General features: G+C 48.5%; 1 protein-coding gene across 2 annotated transcripts in view; it reads right to left on the reverse strand.

The window, feature by feature from the left end:
* The window catches only part of COLQ (collagen like tail subunit of asymmetric acetylcholinesterase), a 67261-nt gene extending 46522 nt beyond the window's left edge, over positions 1-20739 (reverse strand). For both annotated transcript variants that reach the window (XM_059921938.1, XM_059921935.1), the window contains exon 1: positions 20538-20739. In XM_059921938.1, coding sequence (XP_059777921.1) covers positions 20538-20643 — 106 coding nt within the window. In that variant the 5' untranslated portion in view covers positions 20644-20739. The remainder of the gene's footprint in view (positions 1-20537) is intronic.
* Positions 20740-24975: the final 4236 nt, after the last annotated feature.

A 24975-nucleotide genomic window follows, 5' to 3' on the forward strand; every position in this document is an offset into this window, starting at 1 on the left:
AGCACAGAATAGGGGCTCCTTTATCAACATTTTCATAGATAACTTGTACGAGGTGGAAAAATAAAAGCGGCTAACATGGGGCTGGGGTGTCTGGAGGGATTTACAAGAAGAAATGATGGGTACCAGTTGGGGCAGGGGATACAAGTGAGAAATCAGGGAAAGCTTCCTGGAGGAGGTGGCATCTGAGCTATGCTTTGAAAGTAGAGAAGATCTTCTGGGGAACTTCCCTGGTGGTCCAGTGGGTAAGACTCCACACTTCCAGTGCAGAGGGCCCGGGTTCGAGCCCTGCTTGGGGAACTAGATACCGCATGCATGCCACAACTAAATGCTGCAACTAAGAGTGCACATGCCTCAACTAAGAAGTCCGCATGCTGTGGCTAAAAGATCCCGCATGCCACAACTAAGACCCAGTGCAGCCTAAATAAATAAATAAATAAATAAATAAATATTAAAAAGTATATATATCTGCTGGTACCATGATGGGAGGAATGAGGGAGGAGAGGGTTAGGCTCTGTTCCTTCTCTGGAGCATTTCCCTCTGTTCGCAGAAACATCAGGGAAGACAGCACAGAGTCACATTTACCCAGATCCCCCGGTGCCAGGGCCTGTTCCTGCAGCTCATCAATTTTTCAAGCCTCATTTCAAAAACCCTTAGAGACGGAAGTTTTGCCATTTTAAGCACCTGAAGCATTTATTTTTTCACCATTCCACATCAAACTTCTCCCCGAAAGGCTTACACAAGTAAACCACTCAGCTATAACTTTGTTTCATGATTCTCAGAACGAAGGTGGCTGACTAGAGGATCACTGAGGTCCTGTCCAGCCCTGCAGTTGTCCGCGTCTCTACTCCCAACCTAATGTCTCAGGCTCACCAATGTCTCTTTCTGTCTCCCTCCTTCTGTGACTCTCCTTCTTGCCTCGATCCCATTGTCTCTCTGTGTCGCTGTCTCTAACTTGGTCTCATTCTCTGTCTCCGTCTCTCCAGGCACTAGCAGTTGAATTTCCTTAAGTCAAATGCCTGGAGGTGTGCTCACTGCCTAATGGCCCCTCAGCCAAGCGTGCCAGCTTGAGATCAGGAGTCCTGGCCTCCAGTCCTGTGTGGCCAGTAACTTGCGGTGTGACCTTGGAGAACTCACATCCGTGTTGGGTGTTGGTTTTCCCAAATGTAAATGGGAGCGTTGGACCAGATGCGCTCTAAGCCCATTCCAGCCCCGGTTTCTCCCAGGGGAGGTGGCTCCTAAGACTCTCCTCTCCTCTCCCCTGGAGAGCAGTCCTTGCCCTCGACGCAGCCTCTTGTTGGCCCAAGCACCAGCTCACCCAGCAGAGCTGCCTGCAAAATCTAATTCATAGTAAAAGTTTCCGGGGCCTTCCTGCAGCTGTCAGCAGGTGTCATATTCACAGTATTTTGTCTTATTTGCAGCTCTGGGATTCATCACCCAGGCCAGAAGACCTTTCTGGAATACTGCCTCCCAGGCACCAGGCCAGCACCCCTGTCCCCACTGCTGCCACATGCAGGCCTGTTTCCTGCTGAGCCCCCCAAAGTGGAGTCTGCTTTGCATCTTCCCCTGGCCGTGTCTCCCACCCCTGCTGCCCAGAGAGGCTGTGTGGCCTGGCTAACTCGGCACCCTTCCCAAGGACTCAGACTCCCCAGAAGTAGGCTGGAGGACCTGGTGTCTGTCTTCTCACTGCCAGACACGCTCTCCTTGACCAAACTTTGGTCAGGCTCTGAAGCAGGCCCCCACCTTGGGCTTCCTTGCTGAGTCCAGTTTTTAGCAAGAAGCCTGCTAAGTCAGTTTAGAGAGAATCGCCACCCTTGATATCTGTTCACCCTTGATATCTGATCAAATTCCTCACCTCCCCCATCCCTGATATCTTATCACCTGGCCTGCCTTCAGCGAGAATCCTGTTAAGTGGCTTTAGCAAGATCCCCCTACCCTTGAGGTCTCTTGGTAATTTTCCATCTACCAACTCCTCAACCTGCTCCTTGACTACAAATCCCCACTTGTTCCTGTTCAATTCAGAATTGAGCCCAATCTCTCTCTCCTCTGGAGAGAGTCTTGCCACCCACGGCAATAGTCTCCATCAAGGTCGCCCTTACTCTTTCAACAAGCATCCGAATCACTTTTTCTTTGGCACAGATCCAATGTTTTGCCCACAGCAGAGCCCTGTAACAGATCCCACTTCAGCCACAAACACTTATTGAACACGTACTATGTGTCAAGCCCTTGCTATGCCACCAGGATGGAGAGACAAAAATGCCCACGGTCTAGCCTCTGGAGGGCAAAGAGTTTTCACATCATCTGCGAACGCCAACGATTGGTGCAGATTTCCTGGAACATTGTGTTAAGAAGGACTCTGAGGAAAGAGGGTCACGACTTATTGGTATTGCCTCCCAGAGATGAGAGGAAGGAGTGGCATCTGCGCTGCTTACTTGCTGGGCCTTGTTTAGCAAAATCCATGAAACAATGACAACACCGGACTCAGCACATCCCACGCATTATCGCACTGAATCCTCAGAGTACGATTACCCTCCATCTACAGAGGAGAAATCTGTACATTTCAGATTGGTCCAGGCCACACGGCTAGGACTGGGGTCAGAGTTCAACAGGACTCTCGTGCAGCCCTGGGAGAAGGTGGCCTCCTGGTGGCCGCTTCCCCAGCCCCGGGGATGGCTCCCGGTCAGACCGCCCTCCCCGCTCCTGCGGCTTTCCCTGCTCTTGTGGGCCAGGCGGCTCCCCTCCGACCTGGCCCTTCCCTGGCGGCTGGCTCTCTCTACTCTTAACCCCCAGCCGCTGACTTTACAGCCCAGGACCTCCTCAGAGTTGGGGCTGTGAGGAGAAGGCTGGAACTCCCCCAGAATGTGTGCTCCCCGCCACCCCACAGGCCAGAGCTATCCCTGAGAAGCGGTGGTGCTACCCAGCTCCCCCGCAGTGAGGGTAGCTGGGGCGTGTGGTTACATGACTCTTCCCACCGATGGTTCTGCCTGGATGCAGAAGACACCAGCCCTGGGCGATGCTGGAGCCAGGACGGAAAGGGCCTGCATCTCTGGATGCCAGTGAGGAGGCCGGCCACCCCCAACCAGGGCCGCTGGACTCTCGGGCGAGCAGAAAATGAATTTTGACTAGACGAAGTCACTGACATGTTGGCGTTTGTTTGTCACAGCAGGTGGCATTACCCCAACCGGGGGTGAAGCGCCAGCCACAGGAACATTCGTGAGCATTCGGTACCCTTCCCTGGTCCCCACAGCCACTGCACACAGTGATATCAGTATCATCAGCCTCATCTCCAGACGATGGTCAAGATCTAAGGATACGCCTGAGGTCACACACAGCCGGTAGGTAGTTGGCCAGATGTCTTGAATCGAAGACATCAGCTGAATCCAGATGCCTGACCCTGGAGACTTCTGGAGGTGACCAGCACAAAGCGGTGACCTTGCCCCACACCCTCACCAGCTGGCGAGAATGAGCAGGGAACCTCAGAAAAACGCAGGTGTGTCCCAGCCAGCTGGGCTTGGAGGCGTTTCCAACACCCAGTCCCATGTCTTTCTAACCAAACCTCATGATCACTTATCTTCGGGTCCTAGTTTCCTGTTCGGTAAATGCAATCCGACCTCCCTGACTATCCTGGCCGCAGAGAGGGTTCAGTCATGTGTGCATTCACTTTCTCTGTTGAATAGTTTACTCTTCAAGGTGGGCAAGGGATCTGCAACTCATTTTGAAATTCATTGAATAAAATAAGGTGGATAAACAGACAGAGGATAGAGTAAATATAGCAAAATGATAACGACTGCAGAACCTATGTTCTGGGTGTATTTGTTTGCTAGGGCTGACATAGCAAAGTACCTGGGCGGCTGAAATAACAGAAATACATTTTTCACAGTTTGGGAAATTAGACGTCCAAGACAAAGGTGTCAGAAGGTTCGGTTTCTTCCAAGGCTTCTCTCCTTGGCTTGCAGATGGCTACCTTCTCTCTGTGTCCTCACATGGCCTTTGCTCTTTTCAAGCATCCCCGGTGTCTCTTTGTGTGTCCAGATCTCCTCTTCTTATAAGGACACCAGTCAGATTAGACCAGAGCCACCCCTATGGCCTCACTTAACCTTAGTCACCTCTCTAAAGGCCTATCTCCAAATACAGTCACATGCTGAGGTAATGGGGGTTGGGACTCCAATATATGCATTTTGGGGGAGGGGGGAGATGCAAGGCAGCCCATAACAGTAGGCATACCGGTGTTCCCTGGACAATTCTTTCCACTTTTTTTTGAATGTTTGGGATTTTCCCTAATAAAAAAGAATAAACTTTAAAAAATTTAAGTAGGCAACAGAGAACCAGAAGTTACCTCCACAGGGTTAGGATTGGGGGTGGGCCATCCAACACCTTTGCTAGCAAATATCTGGGTGCTCTGGAGCTGCACACAGAACCAGGACACCAGTGTCACCTGGAGGAGCCTGTAGCCATTAATCAGGAGACCTTGAGCAAGTAACCAAATCCTCAGGAAAGACATGAGGTGGACATCCCCTTCTGCACCCCACCCCCCCGATAAGGCTGCCCAAGCCACAAGGATGAAGGAAAGTCACCTCACACTGGCCATTAATTTGTAGTAAGTCATGTATCAGAAGTGACTCCTTTGTGCATAGATCTAAGGAGACAAACCCATCTCTCCTTCCTCCCACAAGAGAATTTTTTGGATGTTATCTAAAGGAAGGCATCTGCTTTTCTGAGTTCAAGTTCTAATTTGACCAAATGGCATGTGGTAAATGGAGAGGAAGAAGGAGGCAATGTTATTAGGAGCTGAGGGAACATCAAGAAACCTCCTCAGGGCTGGATGTGCCTTGGCTCTGAATTTGATTATGGCAGCCAGGATAAATCAGCGAGTCCTATTAACTCTTCTGCTTTGGCTTGATGGGGGAGGCCAAGTTTCTAGAGTTATTCGGGAGATCTGGCCACAGGTCAGAGATGAAACCCTCCAGCTGCATTGAGCCCAAAGGGTGGGCTGTTTCCAACATGTGCTGACAACTGGGGCTGAGTGGAAAGACCCTGTATTTCCACCAGATATGTTCCCACGCCTTCATTTATCCATGGTGACATTTTAGCTCTACGGACACTTGTGATTCAAAACCATGTGGCTCACTTAGCCCTTTCCCTAGAGCCTCCATCCCTGCCCCACTACCTCCAGTAATTGTTATCCGAGGGTCCACAGCAGGTGGGGAAGAGGGAAGCAGGGTCCCTGTGTGCCCGTGGCTGCCCACTGGCACAGTGAACACTTCTACCCATTGGTCTCATGAGTCACTGAAATCCCTGGATTCCAGAAAGTGGGGGACCTTGGGTTGACCCCCTTGAACTCAATTGAGCAATAGAGCTTACTGACTGAACAAATTGGCAAAAGGAACCTTATAAACACTGCTATAATTATGTGATTCTACCATTCTGGAAATTCTCTGAGATCTCAATTCCCTTTGCTAATTTGGGTCTAACAGATTTTTAAAGACAGAAAAATCCCCTCCTGTGCTCCAGATGAGAGGCTGTGTTTTGTATGTCTATATGGGATTTTGTCTAATTGTTTAGAAAAGGTAATACATTCATGTGATTCAAAATTCAAAAAGTATAAATGCGTATACTTGAAAACTCTCCTACTCTCCTGTCCCAGTTCCAATTATTTATTATCAATTAGTCTCCTGTGTATTCTTCCATGAATATTTTCTGCATACAGAAGCAAATAAGTAGGTATAATATTTCCCTCTCTTGCTCAAATGGTTACCTGTAATATATTACTATACCTGTGATACTTCACAGTATTTCTAAGAGTATTCTGTATTACTGCATAAAATGCATACACATTCCCTCCTATGGCTATGTAATATTCTTTCATTTGGAAGAACCATAATTTGTTCACCCTGCCCTGTACTAATGTGCATTTGGGTGATTTGCAAACATTTGCTGATATAAACAATGATACACCAAAAATTTATATGGAATTATAACAGACCCAGAATTGCTAGAGCAATCCTGAGGAAAAAAAACAAAGCAGGAGGCATAACTCTCCCAGACTTCAGACAATACTACAAAGCTACAGTAATCAAAACAGTGTGGTATTGATACAAAAACAGGCATAACGATCAACATAAAAGAATAGAGTTTCCTGGGCTTCCCTGGTGGAGCAGTGGTTAAGAATCTGCCTGCCAATGCAGGGGACACGGGTTCGAGCCCTGGTCTGGGAAGATCCCACATGCCGCCCAGCAACTGGGCCCGTGAGGCACAACTACTGAGCCTGCGCGTCTAGAGCCTGTCCTCCGCAACAAGAGAAGCCACGACAATGAGAAGCCCGCGCACCGCGATGAAGAGTAGCCCCTGCTCGCCGCAACTAGAGAAAGCACACGCACAGAAACGAAAACCCAACACAGCCAAAAATAAATAAATAAATAAATTTATAAAAAAAAAAAAAAAAAAAAAAAAAAGAATAGAGAGCCCAGAAGTAAACCCACACACCTACAGTCAATTAATCTTCAACAAAGGAGGCAAGAATATAAAACGGGAAAAAGACAGTCTCTTCAACAAGCGGTGCTGGGAAAGTTGGACAGCTGCATGTAAATCAATGAAGTTAGAACACACCCTCACACCCTACAAAAATAAATTCAAAATTGCTTAAAGACTTAAACATAATACATGACAGCATAAAACTCCTAGAAGAGGACATAAACAAAACATTCTCTGACATAAATTGTGCCAATGTTTTCTTAGGTCAGTCTCCCAAGGCAATAGAAATAAAAACAAAACTAAACAAATAGGACCTAATCAAACTTACAAGCTTTTGTATAGCAAAGGAAGCCATAAAAAAAAAAAAGAAAAGACAACCTATGGAATGGGAGAAAATATTTGCAAATGATGCTACAGACAAGTGCTTAATCTCCAAACTACACAAACAGCTGATACAACTCAACAACAACAACAACAACAAAACAAACAACCCAATCGAAAAATGGGCAGAAGACCTTAATACACATTTCTCCAAAGAAGACATACAGATGGCCAACAAGCACGTGAAAAGCTGCTCAACATCACTAATTATTAGAGAAATGCAAATCAAAACTAAAATGAGGTATCACCACACACCAGTCAGAATAGCCATCATTTAAAAGTCTACAAATAACAAATGCTGGAGAGGGTGTGGAGAAAAGGGAACCCTACTACACTGTTGGTGGGAATGTAAGTTGGTACAGCCACTATGGAGAACAGTATGGAGGTTCCTCAGAAAACTAAAAATAGAATTACCATATGATCCAGCAATCCCACTCCTGGGAATATACCGAGACAAAACTATAATTCAAAGAGATACATGCACCCCTATGTTCATAGCAGCACTATTCACAATAGCCAAGACATGGAAACAACCTAAACGTCCATCAACAGATGAATGGATAAAGAAGATGTACATATATACAATGGGATACTACTCAGCCATAAAAAAGAATGAAATAATGCCATTTGCAGCAACATGGATGCAACAAGAGATTATCATACTAAGTGAAGTAAGTCAGAAAGAGAAAGACAAATACCATATGATATCACTTATATATGGAATCTAAAATGTAACACAAATGGAGACTTCCCTGGTGGTGCAGTAGTTAAGAATCTGCCTGCCAGTGCAGGGGACACGGGTTCGAGCCCTGGTCTGGGAAGATCCCACATGCCATGGAGCAACTAAGCCTTTGTGCCACAACTACTGAGCCTGCGAGCCACAACTACTGAAGCCCAAGCACCTACAGCCATTGCTCTGCAACAAGAGAAGCCACCGCAATGAGAAGCCTGCACACCACAACGAAGAGTAGCCCCCGCTTGCCGCAACTAGAGAAAGCCCATGCGCAGCAACGAAGACCCAATGCAGACATAAATAAATAAATAAATAAATTTATTTATTTATTTTAAATAAATAAATAAATAAATATATTTATTTTAAATAAATAAATAAATAAAATATAACACAAATGAACTTATCTATGAAACAGAAACAGACTCACATAGAGAACAGACTTGTGGTTGCCAGGGGTTGGGGGAGGGGAAGGGATGGAGTGGGAGTTTGGGATTAGCAGGTGCAAACTATTATATACAGAATGGATAGACAACAAGGTCCTACTGTATAGCACAGGGAACTATATTCAATATCCTGGGATAAGCCATAATGAAAATAATATGAAAAAAGAATGTCTGAATGTGTATAACTGAGTCACTTTGCTGTACAGCAGAGACTGGCACAACATTGTAAATCAACTGCACTTCAAAAAAAAAACACAAAACAATGATACAGTAAAATAACCTTTTGCATGCATCTTTGTATATGTTGTTAAGCATGTCCATTGGAGGAATTTCTAGAATAGAATTGCTAGATCAAACAGTGTGTGCATTTGTAGTTTTTACACATTATGACTAATTCATCTCCACAAAGTCTCCATCAATTCACATTCCGTCCCACAAGCAGAGGATGAGTGTATCTATTTCCACATACCCTCACCAGCACATGTGATGTCAGACCTTTTGAATTTCACCCACCTGATGGATGAAAAATGGCACTTCAGTGTGGTTTTTTTTTTTTTTAAATATTTATTTATTTATTTATGGCTGTGTTGGGTCTTCGTTTCTGTGCGAGGGCTTTCTCTAGTTGCAGCAAGTGGAGGTCACTCTTCATCGCGGTGCGCGGACCTCTCACTATCGCGGCCTCTCTTGTTGCGGAGCACAGGCTCCAGACGCGCAGGCTCAGCAATTGTGGCTCACGGGCCTAGTCACTCCGCGGCATGTGGGATCTTCCCAGACCAGGGCTCGAGCCCGTGTCCCCTGCATTGGCAGGCAGATTCTCAACCACTGCACCACCAGGGAAGCCCCTTCAGTGTGGTTTTAATGTGCATTTCTCTTACGGTGAATGAGGCTGGGATATTTTCACACGGTTTGGAGCCATATGTATTTATTCCATTTTTCCATTAGGTTGTTGGTCTTCCGTTATAAATTTTTTTTAAATATATTTTAAAAAGCATCATTTTATGATATGACTTGTAGATATTTCCCCCGGTTTGTTTTGGTCTTTTGACATTGTTTTTTTAATTGTTTTTCCCATACACAAATTTTTTCTTTTTATCTGGTAGAATCAGTTGTAGAAGCCTTTTATTATGGCTTCTGGGTTCCCCCCCCAACTAAAATTACCCCCCAAATCCCCCAAGATTTCTTCTAATAATTTTATGCTTTCATATCTTATGTTTAAATCTTAATTCATTTGTGATTTATTCTGGTATAAGATGTAAGTTTGTTTGTTTGCTTGTTTTCCAGGAGACGTTTTATCTGTGACCTAAAGCAGGAAACAAAAACATTCTCTAAACTATGAAGCCTGCAAACATCAACTATCACAACACTCGGTAACATGAGTAACATGCACGGTGGGAGTGGGACTTGAACCCAGATCAACTGTGTCCTTATCCTCACTGCTCTGTTCATTCAAATGCCAACCACCTGTGCACCCCAGATACTGCTACCGTGACCCACTTCACTTCTCATTTATTATTTCATCTGTGGTTTTTTTTTTTTTTTTTTTTTTTTGGCTACACCATGAGGCATGTGGGATCTTAGTTCCCAGACCAGGAATCGAAACTGTGCCCCCTGCATTGAGAGCGCCAAAGTCTTAACCACTGGACCGCCAGGGAAGTCCCATCCATTTGTGTTATTTTAATGTCACAAACAGACTGTGGGCTCCTTGTGTTAGTTTGTCTTGTGAATCTTCTTGTTCAATATAATAGTTAAGTATATAGTAGGAGGTGCAATAAAAATTGGTCATTTGATTGATGGGATGTGTATCAAAAGCTACATTTATCAAGTAATAGTCATAATTAATTTAGAGACAGAGACAGATTTAAACATGCTAATGATGATGATGAGGATGATGATGGTCTGAATCCATTCAAATGGATTTTATTGCCTCATGTAGGAAAAAAAAATCAAACAAAATGCAAAGTGGCAGCAGATGGTTATGCGGCCAGAAAACTGAGCATCTTTGTCAAGTCAGCCACCATTTGCTGGCATTCCGTTTGAAATTTTCATGTTTAATAATCTGCCTCTGATTTCCCAGGAGGACCCACAGTGGCAGGCCTGGTGATCTGACACTGCTGTCCATTTTGAAGGGCGCAAGACTGTTATTCCATACAAGGCAGGTGCCGTGTGGACAGAGGGTCCCGTTCTCCTGACTCGGATGAACTGGATATGGGAAATGACTTGTCTGCCAGCTGGATCCACACAGGGTTGCACAACTTCCAATGGGGGGAATGCCCTCAGGCTGCAGCGCTCTGGGGGCTCCGAGCGTGCTCACCCTGTCTGGGGAGGTGACAGCTTTCTCCCTCACAGCTCGGGGAGGCGTTGTGGGTGGACTTTGCCCGTCAGCTCAGGACTCGGTAGCTAAGGCATCATGCCCAGGTGTGAGCCCGTGCTTTCCAGATCGTGCCCTCCCAAGCTTCCTCCTTTGATTCTCACCACAACCCCTCGAATTACCCTCTATTATGCCCCCCTTTTCCAGGTGAGGAAAACTGAGGCTCTGACAGTTAAGGTCTTATGGAGCTGGGCTTCTGAGCCCAGACCTCCGGTTCCGAAGCCCACGCACTGTGATGGTTCCCGCTCAGTGCAGGCTTTCGATGGAGACTCTGAATTCTGAAACTCTTCAGCACCAGGAGCAAACCTCTCCAGCCACTGAATAAGAGCAGGTGGGATTATAGTAAAAACGAATCATCCCGGGAGAAGGCAAGTAGCCTGGATTTCAACACTCTCACTGCCATTTGGCATAATGGTTGCAACCAGTGACTGAGAGCTTAACTATGTTCCAGGCACAGTGCAAAGCTCTGTACCTACTACACTGTCATCTGATGAGGCAGGTACTCTTACTAACCCCATTCTACAGAGGTGGAAACTGAGGTGTTAAGAAATCAAACCAAGACCACTTGGCCAAGATCACTCAGCTAGTGGGTCACAAAGATGTCACTCAAGTCCACAGCTGTCTGAACGTGAACCCCATGCCTTTTCCTGCCACCATCGTGAGTTCTCAGGTGCCAATGCTCGGAAGAGAAACATGTGCCGAGACCCCTTCTTTGTGGAGGAGCTAATTCTGCAAATTAGCAAGTGACTTGCGAGCCACAAAGTCAAAGAAAGTCTACGGCTAAAAGGATTCTTAGAATCTGGTCCATCCCTTCATTTTACAGACGAGAAAACTGAGTCTCACAGACAGCAAATGGCTGGTCCAACAGTACACGGGTCCCAGAGTCAGTGGCAGGTCAGAGAGAGAACCCAGGTTTCCCGAGTTCCACCTCAGTGCCTTAGCACCGCCACTGTTCCCTCTCAGGGAACATTAGTAAGCAGGCAGGTGGCCAAGCCCGCTGGCTAACCGTCCCCCCGCCGCCTTCTAGTTGGACCTGGACAAGAGCAGCTGAGCAGCAGGCCCCGTGCCGGTCAGGCGGGTGCCCTTTCGCTTTCCTGACTGCGCAGCAGAGGAAGTGCGGGCTGGACGCTCAACTCGGATACGGAAGAAAAGAAAAGAAATCATTTACTCAGACACTCTGGGGAAAGCGCTGCCAGGGCCTGAATCGTCCAGACAGCCTTTCGGCCTCCCGGTGCTCACTTCGTGGGCAGCCACGGAGCGTGGAGGAGCGCCACCCAGCCCCAAGGCCTCCCCTCAGGACACTCGTGCCCACCGTTGACTTTCCCCGCCACGACCTGCCCGACACCGCTCTCAGGAAGGCGGACAGGAGGGAAAGGGTTGTCCTCGTTTGGAACCCCCCTAAGTCCTGAACACTAATCTCAGCAGCGGAGAATCTGGTTTCTGGATGACCACAGAGGACCTGGAGGCCTTTTGGGGGCCACCCTGTGAGGTCCACCCCAATGCGGATGATCTCAGAAACCAAGCCAGTTCAGTTTGGGCAAAAAGGGCAGTCTGGTTTCAACCCTCAATAATAATGATGCACCTGGCAGGCCCCTCATAGAGGCCCCTCGTACCTCCTCAAACACTTGAAGAAACCCCGAGTCACAGCAAAGTAAGAGAGCCCCAGTCCGGCAGGTAGGCCTCCACAGGTAGGATGGCCATCATCACCCCATCCCCCATCGGTCTGGGTCCCCAAGACCCCCATGCCAGGTCTCAGAAGGTCCTTCCTGGAGCAGGTGTCCCAAGAGAAATCTACCAGCTGCAGCAGGAAAGCTCCAGTGCTCTCTCCAGGCTTCTCAGAAAGACACCAAGAAGACCAGGTGAGCGGTGGCGGGATGCGTGAGGAAAGGAGCAGGGAGGCCCAGGAGGGGAGCCTGTCCAGTTCCCATGCACAGTTCCTTCTTTTCTTTCCTCGCTTTTTCCAGACCTCAGCTGGTTCATGGTGCAAGCCCTCAGCAGCCACCGGGCCTCCCCTGCAGCTGTCGCAGCTCCCAGCACCTGCCTCCCGCTTGTGCTTATGTTGGTTGCCGTGGAGACATAAGGGAGGGCTTGAATGGAGTCGAATCCTCCGGGCTGGGCGATGGAATAGGGCCAGGTGTATTTTTAAAGCCATCTGGGAAAGCTGGTCATCACGAGAAGAGCCTCCTTCCCTGGTCAATGGGTCCCTGCTTTAGGGACTGGTTCACAAATGCAAAACGGATAAAAGCTGAGCCCCTCTTTTGGCCTTAACCCACTGGATATTTTAAGCAAAAAGTTACTGTTTGTACTGTATTTGGGACTTTTGCCTTTTGGCACAAATGCACCTTAGGGGAAATCATGACCTCCCAGCATGTGTAGAGACAGCGTGAGGTTCTGGACATAATGAGAGAAAAGGTTTATACATCACACACCAGGCACTTTTTACAGTTCTTTGCATTCATAATTAGCCCACTTAATCTTCACAACTGCTTTGTGAGTGAAACCCTACTCTGAGCCCCGTTTTACAGGCAGGGAAACTGAGGCACATAGAAGGCAATTTGCCTGCCCAACATCACAAAGCTAAGGGAGACACAAGATTTGAACCCAGGCAGCATGGCACCAGAGGTCCTACTCCTAATCAATAGGCTGTTGTGCCTCTGCAATAATTTGGGACCCAGAAAGTCCTGATTTGGAAATTTGGCCCTGGCACTATGTGACCTCAGGCAAGTGACTGCATCTCTCTGAATGGTAGTTCCCTCTTTGGTAGAACTGGGATACTAATGTCTTGTGAAATTGTTGTGAAGATTAGAAGTCAGGTACGTAAAGAGTCTAGCAAATAAGCAGTGCTCTATGCAAGGTAACTTTATTAGTGTTAGTGGGGGCTCCCTTAGCTACTGGACCTCAGCTCTGGTATCACAGCTGGGGAGTGCTGAGCTGTAACCACCACTGCCCAGAAGGGGCGGGTGGGCAAGCAACTGCACAAGGGCCAGCAGGACCACAGCTGCTGGCAGATGCTGCCGTTTCCCTGCCATAGGCCTCCACACTCGCCAGGCCCCGTGGGCTGCCAGCTCCTGTCACAAGCACCTGTAACTATGCCAGAAGGCTTCCCCAGTTGTGGAAGTTGCCTGGGGAAGCGTGTCCCCAGGAGCTGGTGGATCAATATTCCAGTCCCCTGTCTCCCTGAGGTCCTAGGAGATCTGAGCCCCAGCTGCCCACAGCAGGAATCGGCTCGTGAACTCCCCCAGGACTGACGGCCTTCCCTTCCCTGTCTTGGTTTCCCAACACCCTACTGGGATCACCTCCCAAACACACCACTTGCACCCAAATCCTTGTCTCAGGGTCTGCTCTGGAAAGGGATCCAAATGACGACAGTATTCATGCCTGTGCCTCTGATCCTGATGTCCTTAAAGAAAGCACTCGGGGGACACTTGACCCAGTGGAATAGGCAACTGTAGGAGAATAACTGATTAAAGGCCCCCAAAGAGGTCCAGACCCTAATTCCTGGAGCCTGTAAAGGTTACCGTATACGACAAAAGGAACTTTGCAGGTGGGATTAAATTAAGAAATTTAGGAGGGGGAGATTATCTGGGTGGGCCCTAAATGTAGTCACAAGTGTCCTTATAAGAGAGAGGCAGAGGAAGACTGACACGGAAGAAGAAGGCCATGTGACCACTGAGTGGCCATAGGAGACTAATACAGGAGCTCAGGGGCAACCTTGAGCAGTGGTCCTCAAAGCGTGGCCCGTAGACCTGCAGCGTCAGCAGTGCCTGAGATCTTATTAGAAGTGCAAAGTCATGGGAGCCACTCCAGACCAACTGCATCAGAAATTCCGGGGGTGGGCCCAGCAGTCTGTCTTAACAAACCTCCCAGGTGACGCTGATGCTGGCTATAATGGTTAGCCATGGCTGGGCGTTAGAATCACCTGGGGAGCTCTCGACACTCTCAGTGCCCGATCCCATGCCCCAGAGAGTCTGATGCAATTTGTCTGTTCAGCCTGGACGCTGGGCGCCTGTAAAGCATCCCAGGTGATTCTCGTCTCTCCAGAGCTGAGAACCAGTGCTGTAGTTTGAGAACCACCGATCCAGAACATTAACTTTCAAACTGAGCTTTGCAGAGCTTGGGAAGTCTGGAAAAATGCATAGACTGCTAAAGAAGGATGAGGCAGGGTCCAAACCAGCAGGGCTTCTGACCCAGATGGTCCAGATAGGCAGAGGTAAGGAGGAAGGCAGCCCAGGTGTAAGACGGGAGCGTGCAGTGGGGACTCGGGAGCTGCTCCAAGCCGAACAGTCGCTGTGGTGTGGGTCAGGACTGCCAGGTTGCCCTGGTTTCCAAGAGGTTTTTTGGTTTTTAAGAGACATCAGAAATAAATTTTAAAAATTTGTTAAATCACTTGAGTTTTAAATGTTAGCAACTAAGACAATTTTTAAAAGTTTTCCCTGTCTCTCTCTTTTTTTTTTTTAAGTACTGCACCGTGATGGCTGAGTACAGCTCCACATGAAGACTGGACTCGGTCCTTGGGCAGCTGGTTTGCGAGCTCCAGCTCTACTGTAAGGGTCTTTCATTCACCCCTTGAGCCCAGGAGACTAGTCTTCTCAGGGTGATGACAGGAACTCCATGTGGGCAGGATGTTTTTGTCTGCTCACTGCTGCATCCCAGTTCCAGGTACCAGAGTTGGGACTTACTAAGTGTTTGTTGAATGAATAAGTGCTCATAGCAATCCTGTGAGACTACTATACCCATTTTACAGATGAGGGAGTCGGGGCTCACACCACAGTTACGGTGTGAGCGTCCCACAATCACCCAGAGGCAGGATTCAGACCCAAGGCTCCCACAGCAGGGACAACTGTGAAGAGCAAATACACTGCAGCTGTGGAAAAGCTTGGCAAGATAAGGGGTTTGGGGGCACTTGGTACCAATTATAAGAGCAATGCGAGCAGTAGTTACGACGTGAACTGCCTTTCAAGAAGACGGGTCCCCAGCCTACTTGGTGACTCATAGAAGTCAGAGGGGTTTCTGTTCCTTCTGGAGCTGCGTTGTTTTTGTATGGTCGTGGGTCTGAGGAAGGAAGGCTAGGGTGTGGTGAGTGACAATGTCAGTGCTTGGCCTGGATCTCTGGAGAGAAAGTCCTTGTCTCTCACACCCACCCCTCTGTGAGCTGGAGAGGGGTCCACTGCTTCATTCAGAGGCTTGGGGTGGGGTGAAGTGGGCAAGCTGGGACCCCTGGAGGGCCCTTTAATTTAAGGAGCCTCTCTGATTATATTACCCAGAGGAAATATGGGGAGCTAAATCGGAGGAGATGGCTGGGAAGTACATTACGGAACATTAAACAATAGCCGACCAGCATCAGACACAAATAAATGGCCCATAATCTACTGCCAAGAACATGATTGGTCCCAAGCAGTGGCCTGGCTGGCTTCCAGTCAGGGGAGTGCAGGGCTGGACACCACGTCCTATAGGCCACAAAACGCCGGCCCTGGTCACGTCCCAGCACCCACAGGAGAAGATTGCGGCACCCAGACAGAACTCACAAGCTTCCAAAAGATCTCACTCTCCAGGACTGGAGGTGGGTCTTCTCTCCATCTTGTCCTGAGCCCTGGACCCAAACATCATCGGGAGAGTTCCTGCCTACCTGAGAAATCCCATGTTGGAGAAGGGAAGCCACGTGTGTCTGTGGGCATAGGGTCGTTTGGCTCACACCCCTGAAGAGAATGTCTGTGAAATGGGGTTCCTCTGGCTCCAGGAAGCCTCATTCCCCAAAATGCCCAGGTTGAAGCTCATCTCACTAGAGCATCCTTTAGCTTAGATCTTTAACTCCTGTTACAACACAAATACCGCCAAAGAAAGATAAACCAGTACCCTGGCAAGTCACGCACCCTCTAGTATGAAGTCCTTGTCTCAATCGTTTGCTAAGAGCTTCAGGCACTGATGTCCTGAGGAGAAGGCAGGAGAGTGCAGAGGATAGAGACCTGGAGCTGGGTTTTTGGAGGCTGGGGTACAGGGCCTTAAAAGCTACTATTGGGCTTCCCTGGTGGCACAGTGGTTGAGAATCTGCCTGCCAATGCAGGGGACACGGGTTCGAGCCCTGGTCTGGGAAGATCCCACATGCCGCGGAGCAGCTGGACCCGTGAGCCACAATTACTGAGCCTGCACGTCTGGAGCCTGTGCTCCGCAACAAGAGAGGCCGTGATAGTGAGAGGCCCACGCACCGCAATGAAGAGTGGCCCCCGCTTGCCACAAATAGAGAAAGCCCTCGCACAGAAACGAAGACCCAACACAGCCATAAAAAACGAAAAAAAAGCTACTATCACCGTTTATCCATGGCCATAGCAGATTTGGTCTACATTGCTAAGAGCCCTGGACTTAGAGTCAGTGGGCAGGGTTCCAGTCTCCAGCTCTCCCCACACCAGCTGTGCCATCTCGGGCAAGTCACTTAACCTCTCTGAGCCGTCATTTCTCCATCTGAAAATCGGGAGTGAGGCCACACCCATCCTGGGTGCTGTGAGAGACTGAAGTGTGCAGAAGGTCTTTCATTCTATAAATATCACTGTCCTTGGGTCTGTGCCACCACATTCTAGAAACTGTACAACAACAGAGCCGCATCCGTGGATGGACCCTGGGGCTGAGTCAGTGCACAGACCACAGTGAGTCCAGCCAGGCCCGCCAAACCCAGGCCAGATCAGCTGACCCTTAGCTGATCCACAGACACATGAACTTCAACAATAAACAACTGCTGTTCAGCCACTGAGTGTTAGGGTGGTTTATCGCCCAGCAGGGGTTAAAAGAATACACCAAAGTTAGGGCTCCTGACACTTTAAATCTTAGGGCCATGTTCAATAGAAATTAATATATCTGACACGTCTCTGCCTTCTTAGGCAAAATGAAACACATTTTGTGTGTTTCACACATCACAGTGCAAACCAGTCAACAAGCGGTAAGACAGGGGCGCCTTCAGGGGATACATACAGAATGGAGGTGCTAGAAATAATTCCGACCGGCTATCCTTTTTGATCTCAGAACTATTCCCTGGTTCTTTGCCATTTTTCCTGTAATCAGGTTTATCAGCTGTCTTTGTTGTTCTTGCTGTCACTGTGTCTATCTTAAGCAGCAGTCCCCTCCCCAATCTACCACCCTCAAGAACTCAGCCTGGGAGGATGATGTCCCACTTGAGAGTTCACAGGCTTGGACTGAGGGCCTGAGCTAGTTTTCTCTGCACCCAGGGCAGGTGCTTTAGTGCTGGGATTGCTATCACCAGTTTTGGTCTCTTTGATGCTTTTTGCTCCCTCCTGCTCCTCTCGGGGACCCGATAGCGGAGGCTGCCAGGCAATGAACATCTGATCCAGAGAGCTGTGCTGTGTCTGGCGTTGCTGGAATCCAGTCTTTTCTGAAGAGAGTGAAGGAAAGAACCAGCCCACAGGCCTGTAAGAGCGCTTCCTCCGTCCCAGCCCGTCTCTGGGGCCTGCGCTGCCTGCGGTTCCCCCAGACCAGAGCCGCGTCCTGCTTGTCTTGTGTCCCCTGCGGCACTTCGCACAGTGCCAGGCGCACAGTAGGCGCTCACTAAGCTACGGTGGGTGGAATGAAAAGACTTCCTGGTGGCACTTTTCACTATGTGCACGGGGCTGGGCTTCTTCAGAAGAGTTAAGAATCTATGAGCTTCTGAATACAGACTATTTCACATCAGGTTGTAGGAAACTATTTTGAAAGGATTAGAGTTCTCCTGTGTTAAGGAACAGTTCCCGTTTCAGGGCATAAGTTTATTTCTGAACTGGGCTATCAGGAAGCCCTGGCGACAAGAAGAAGGGGACAAAGCAAAGTGAGGAAGCAGGAGGAAGCAGATGTCTTCTTTTGCTCTGTTGAGCTGACACCTTAGTGATTCCCCCCAGAGCTACCCCATGGTTTTACCAAATGTTTAAAGAGCACATCCCCCACCAGAAGACCTGGATTTGGCAGTTTACGAGGAAGTGCCTCTGGACAGGTGGGTTACCTCTTCTCAGTGCCCACTCCCTTCACTCAGCCAGGGGCTGACCCCCATGACTGCATCAAGGGGCTCCCCTGCCCCGGCTTCCGGGTGGGTTTGGCCATGAGAGGCACTGCCAAGAGGTGGTCGGATTGGAAGGGAGAGCGATCGGGGTATTTCTTCTGCGCTCGCTCTCTGCTTTGGGTCCCTTTGTGACCAAGGCTCCTCTCAGCGGCCCCTCCTCCAAGGTCCCAAATCTCCCCGGGATCCAGTTCCCCACTGGTCCCAAATCTCCCCATCCAGTTTGTCCTCTTGCTTCCTCAAGCACCGGGGTGGTAAAGGCTTCCCTGGGCTGCTCATTTCTCAACCTTCCTTCTTGGTTCCCCTAAGCCCACCCACACCCCTGAAAGCAGGCCCCTCATTCCAGTCTTTTCACGAACCATCTGAGTTACTTCTCCTTCCTACTGTTACCCTGACTGGAACGGTCTGTACCAAGTCTTGCCTAAGAGATGTCTAAGCTATGCCGAGGCTCTCTCGAGGGCAAGGAGTTCAAAGAAAATCAGAGGTCCTCTTCTCTCCAGCTTTCAGAACTCATGAGCCATTTTGGCTGTATCTAAATTAAGTGGTACGAAATGATGGCAGACTCCAATCTACAGATGAGAAAAGTTTTCATTCCTTCATGCACTCATCCACTCACCAACTATTTATTGGGCATCTACCCGATATTTCCCCGCGTAACTAGTGATAATGGCCAAGACAGACACAGTCCCTGCCCGCATCATGGTTCTTACAGTCTACCGCCAACCACCTCCCAGAAGCCAGAGAGCCCGCCAGAGGCAGGGCTGGGACCAGAAGACCGAGTTTCTTTGAGTCCTGAGCCTTTGGCAGATCCTCCAAGGAAGCTATGGCCCAAACAAGGTTAAGAACCACCAAGCAGACCAAGTTAACTCTGAAGCTTCCCCCCTGGATCGGGGAATGATGACCCACTCACTCCCAGAAGCTTGGCGCTCTCAGCCTGAACTGGGGGTGGGACATGCCGACACACGCGTGGCAGCACAGCTGTCCACCTTTCCTGCCCCCCACCGCCAACATTCTCCACAAACTCCCTCCACTCCTCCCGCTCCTCACACGGTTATAATTAGCCCCACGGCCTCCTCTGCGTCCCTCCCTCAGGGCCCACAGATGCTGGCAGCTCCACAGGTCGCTGAGGCATTCTTATGAATGGAGAGGGCTGGGGACTGCATCCAGAGCTGTGCCCTCCCTCCTGGAGAGCCTGTGTCCAGCAAAGGCAGTGGGAGTGAAACTTCTGCCTCAACTCAAGTACCTCTGAGGTGCGTGCTGGAGGGTGTGACGGAAGCGGCTTTTTCTGGGGAGAGCCAGGGGTGACCGAGGAGAACTGAGGGGGGCTGTGATGGGACCGGCTGCCAAGCCTGGGGTCCTCAAACCCTCCGGAAACATCCGAGTTTCGTCAGAAAGGTTTAAACGGGCCATGCCGGTAACCCAATACTTCCCCTGCCCAGGGTCGGGCAGGACAAGGGCGACAGCCTGGAGCCCTCAGGGGAGGTTGCCAGGCCGGGGGCGGAAGGAGCCCTCTCCCCACCCCCAGTGCTAGCCCAGCTCCCAGCTCCGGGCCTGCCTGCCCCCTACAGCCCCTCCACCTCCCCTCTTCGCTGAGGCTGAAGAGAAGCCCACCTCGGGGAGAAAGCCCAGCAGGAAAGCCCACGGGGCCGGAGAGACGGAGACCTGGTCCTGAGGCTGCAGGGGCCCCCGGACCCGGGACAACCACCGGGACTCCCTCCCGGTCAGCCCGCTGCACAGCACCCCCTGTGGGCCGAGCCCCCCGCGAAGGGTTCAGGGGTGTATTTATAGAGATGTCTGGACGACTCACTTGCCTTCCTCTCTGCCTCTGTTAAGCTCCCCACAATTCCCGACCCAAATGCAACCCTGCAGCCAGTGAGGAGAAGAAACAGTCTGTTCAAGGGTTTCTGGCTTTGAGCAGCCAGGCGGGGACAAGGACAGAAGGGGCGTCCCAACGGGGTCTGGCCGGGTGACCGGAGGCTGCTGGGGCCCGCTCCCTCCCAGCCTCCCTCCACCCCGAGGGGAAAGGGAGAAACATCAGGACGGCTGCAGAATAGCCCTCCTCCCTCCCCTGCCCGACAGAGGGGAGACAGGGAAGTTGTGGTCCTGCTTTACCTGCTGAAATTGGAAGCACGCTGGTGAGGAAAGTGGGCTGAGACACGACGAAGCGGAAGAAAAGCTGAAGATAAATTCCCAGGGTCACTGGATTCAGGACAACCATGCTGGCTGCGGTCTGGAAAGTGTCAAGTTCTCAAGGAAGGGCTGCAAGGAGCCTCGCTTATCTGTGCTTTGTCTTCCCCACGCTGTTTGCCTCTCTCTCTCTCCCTCACTCTCTCTGCCTCTCTCTCTCCGTCTCTCTCTCTCCCTCACTCTCTCTCCCTCTCTCTCCTTTCCCCATGCCTCTACCAAGAAAGAATGCCAACCATTTCCCACTAAACCTTCTCCGTACTACACAGGGTTATATTTATCTTGAGCACTCGATCAAATGCCCTCATTAAAATGAAGATATCTGAATTTTCTTCTTTGGTGACTGAGGTAAGAGGCCATTGAAGACATGATTAAAAAGGCAGCCAGATCTCGAATGTCCACTAGAAGCAGTCCTCAAGGGCAGACAGATTTCCTCATTGATTATCCACCAGTGCCTATCGCCCCGCAGCTGAGGTGTCCAGCGGCATCACAGAATCCATTCGAACCTCTGGATTCAAACTGAATTTCCGTGGAGATAAATCCTTCTGCTGTCAGTCTGTGACATTTTTACCCACTGGGGGACAAATGTAAAGCTGACCCTGGATTTTTTTTTCTTTAATCATCCAATAAAAGGCGGAGGTGTGGGTGGGGAGATTTTATAGTTTCCAAAACAGCTTTCTCCATAAAAAAGTGTTTATCTCTCTCCAGAATTTGCAGCGTTTATCCCATGCAAAGCAGTGCATGAAAAATGAAAAGAGTCAATGGATTGCAAAGTGAATGGTTATTGATCAAACTGCATTTGGGAAACAACATCATTGACTTGACCTTTGGCTAGACAAAATTCTTCAAATAAAAAGTGTCACATCCTTCGATGAATCCTCTTATGAGTTTATAAAGACTGTTACAGAGATCCTTGGGTCTCTATATATAAATAAATAAAATAATAACCCACATTTTGCTTTAATCTACATAACATACTCCCAGGGCCTCACGGGAGCTAATTCAGAAATGGTGTGGTAGCTCCTGACTCTGGGGTCCGGTAGCTGAGCCTCACTCTGGGGGAAGGTGGGGTTGGGTGAAAGCATAGGATGAGGTGATACCCACAGCGCCAGCACCAGAGGGGCTTGACTCCAGCTCTGCTGTGACCCTGGACAAATTGCTTGATCTCTCTAAGCCTCAGTTTTCTCATACAATGGAGGCGTTCCCCTTTAAAGCCCTGTTGGAAGGGTTAAATGAGGTAACGCGGGATGACTCATACATGAATTTAAAATTGTGTATAGAGGCAGCCAAAATGAAACCCGCGGAGCCATGGTAAATGGGCGGCAGATATGGCCACCAACAATCTCTCCCATCCCTGTATGTACACTCCACTCTTCCCAACAAAAGGTGGGGTCAGTTTCCCCTCCCGTCCAGTCTGGGCTGGCCTTGTGACTAGCTTTGACCAACAGAATATGGCTGAAGTGACACTGTGCCATTTCCGGGCCTAGGCCTTAACAGGGCTGGCAGCTTTTGCTTTTGCCTTTTCTTGGAAACCAGCTGCCACATTAAAAAGTCTGGACTATTGAATAGGCCACAGGGAGGGGGAAGCAGCAGGCCCCTGGCTGTCTGGCCATCTCAGAAGAGGCACTAGACATGAGAGTGAGGTCAGTTTGGATCATCTGGCCTCATTCAGGTCCCCAGATGATGGCAGTCACAGAAGTGACCAGGGGAGACCAGCTGAAGAACTACACAGATGAACGCAGCCCAAATTACAGATTCATGAGCAAATGAGATGGCTGTTGTTTTTGCCTTCGGTGTCCTGAAGCCACTAGGTCTTAAGGTGATTTGTTATGCAGCAACAGCTAACTGATACAGGATTTATAAGAAAAGCATGAAGAATATCCTTGAGTTACATTCAAAATTAACAGGGCAGCTTAAAGAGGGGGTACCCCACGTCGCTGTTCCCAAAATGTTTAAGCAGAAGGATCGTGATTGTTGGCCAAGTCCAACCAGGAAATTCTCAGGCTTGTTCTCATTAATTCTGGAAACCTCTGGCCCCAGCAGCAGGCTTTGGGTGGCTTGGAGAAGATGCAGGCTACGTAGGGGGAAGGTAACTTTTGAGTAACTTGGTGCCAGAATCTGAACTTTTACCGTCCAGCTCTGATTCCTCCTGTGAGAAGCAAAGGGATTTCTCCTTCTCTCAGCGCACAGATTTCACCACCACTGACCATGCAGTTGGCACAGATTATGTCACTATGTCCTGCCCGTGACACCTGCTGGTATTGTTTTTGAACTGTTTCTAAACCACCGTATGTTGCTATTTAACCTGTGTTAATGTCTCTAAAGATGAGAGACTGGGACTTCCCTGGTGGTCCAGCGGCTAAGACTCCACGCTCCCAATGCAGGGGGCCCGGGTTTGATCCCTGGTCAGGGAACTAGATCCCACATACCGCAACTAAGAGTTCACATGCCGCAACTAAAGATCCTGCATGCAGCAACGAAGACCCTGCATGCTGAAACTAAGGCCCGGTGCAGCCAAATACATAAATAAATATTTTTTAAAAATATATGGGGGACTGTTCCAGAGCTCTGTGCACCCCTACAGGCCCCAGGACAGTCCTCGTCACCTAGTAGATCCTCAACAATGTCAGTTAATGTGATCCAATCATAAGATGAAAAGAAAGTAGGAAAAGTGACACAAACTTATGCTCCAGCCATACTAAGCTGTGGGCCAGGGCCTTGTCCAGGGAGGGCTGGGGCGAGCGTGGAGACTGTGGACAGTGGCCTGCATACAGGAGGCTGAATGTACACTCAGGCCACCGGGGGGAAGTCACTACTGATGTAAAGTTACGACGGGAACCTCTACCCTCTGGGGAGGCCCCAGCACAGAGGTATTTATAAGCCCCCAATATTTATTAAATCGTGTTTTGTAAATTTCCGTGTCCCATGGACCATGTGTTTTATGAGCCTATTTCACATCAGGTGACCTTAACTGACTGAAGCAGAAATTATTATCTCTCTTCAAACCCTTCTGGAAGGGATCTGAATCTTTCAGAATCTAATAACACAAGCTATTAGATTTTTCCAGAAAGAAATGATCTGAGATTTGTGAAAGGCTTACACCAATAAAGCCAATCAAAGTTAGAGTCTTCCACCCCTTGTAGGTGGGGTGGATACTACGAAACAATCTGGGGTCCCCATCACTTAACACTTAACATGCACATGCCATTTCACCCAGAGGTTCCACAGAAACACTCATTCAACTGCCCAGTGGTTTAGAGGCAAGGATATTCATCACAGCCTCAGATGTGAAACAGGCTTTCACTCCATTCAGTGAAACGTTATACAGTCACTACAAAGAATAAGGTAGTCTCTGCAACAAATGGTGCTGGAAAATTGGTCTTCCATGTGCAAAACAAACAAAAATGAACCATAACCCTTACATTGCCCCCTACATAAAAATTAGCTCAAAGTAGATCATAGACCTAAATGTAAAAGCTAAAATCATTAAACTTTTAGAAGAAAACAGGAGAAAATCTTAGTGGCCTTGGATTAGGCAAATATTTCTCTTTTTAAAACAATTCTATATATTTAAGGTGTAACAACATGATTTTTTTGATGTACATATACATTGTGAAATGCTTACTACAGTCAAGCTAATTAACATATTCATTACCTCACATGGTTTTTTTTTTCTAGTGAGAGCACTTAAGAAGTACTCTCTTAGAAGATTTCAAGTACACACTACAGTATTATTAACTATAGTCAACATGCTGTGCATTAGAACTCTAGAACTTATTCATCCTACATAACTAAAACTTTGTTCCCTTTGATCAATATCTTCCCATTCCCTCCCTCACCCCTAGTGACCGTCCCTGCTTCTGTGAAAAAAGATTTCTTAAATAGGACACAAAAAGCATAAACAATAAAAGAAAAAAATTTTTCATGGACTCATCAAAATTTTTCTGCTCTTCAAAAGACAATGTTAAATTGAAAAGACAAGCCAAAAACTAGAAGAGAACACTTGCAAAACACATATATGATAACGGACTTGTATTCAAAATATATAAAGAACTTTTACAACTCAATAATAATGAAATGACCCAATTAAAATAAATGGGCAAAAGGTGTGAATGGATACTTTACCAAAGAAGATACATGCATGGCAAACAAGCACATGAAAATATACTCAACATCATTAGTCATTAGGAAAATGTAAATGAAAACTATAGTGAAATACCACTACATACTATTAGAAGGGCTAAAATTAAAAAGACTGACAATTCCAAGAGTCAGTGAGGATGTGGAGCAACTGGAACTCTCCTAGTTGCTAGTGGGAACCCAAAATGGCACAACCATTTTGGAAAACAGTTTGGCAGTTTCTTTT

Source organism: Balaenoptera ricei, chromosome 4, assembly GCF_028023285.1.
Source record: "Balaenoptera ricei isolate mBalRic1 chromosome 4, mBalRic1.hap2, whole genome shotgun sequence".
In the NCBI taxonomy this organism is placed as follows: Eukaryota; Metazoa; Chordata; class Mammalia; order Artiodactyla; family Balaenopteridae; genus Balaenoptera; species Balaenoptera ricei.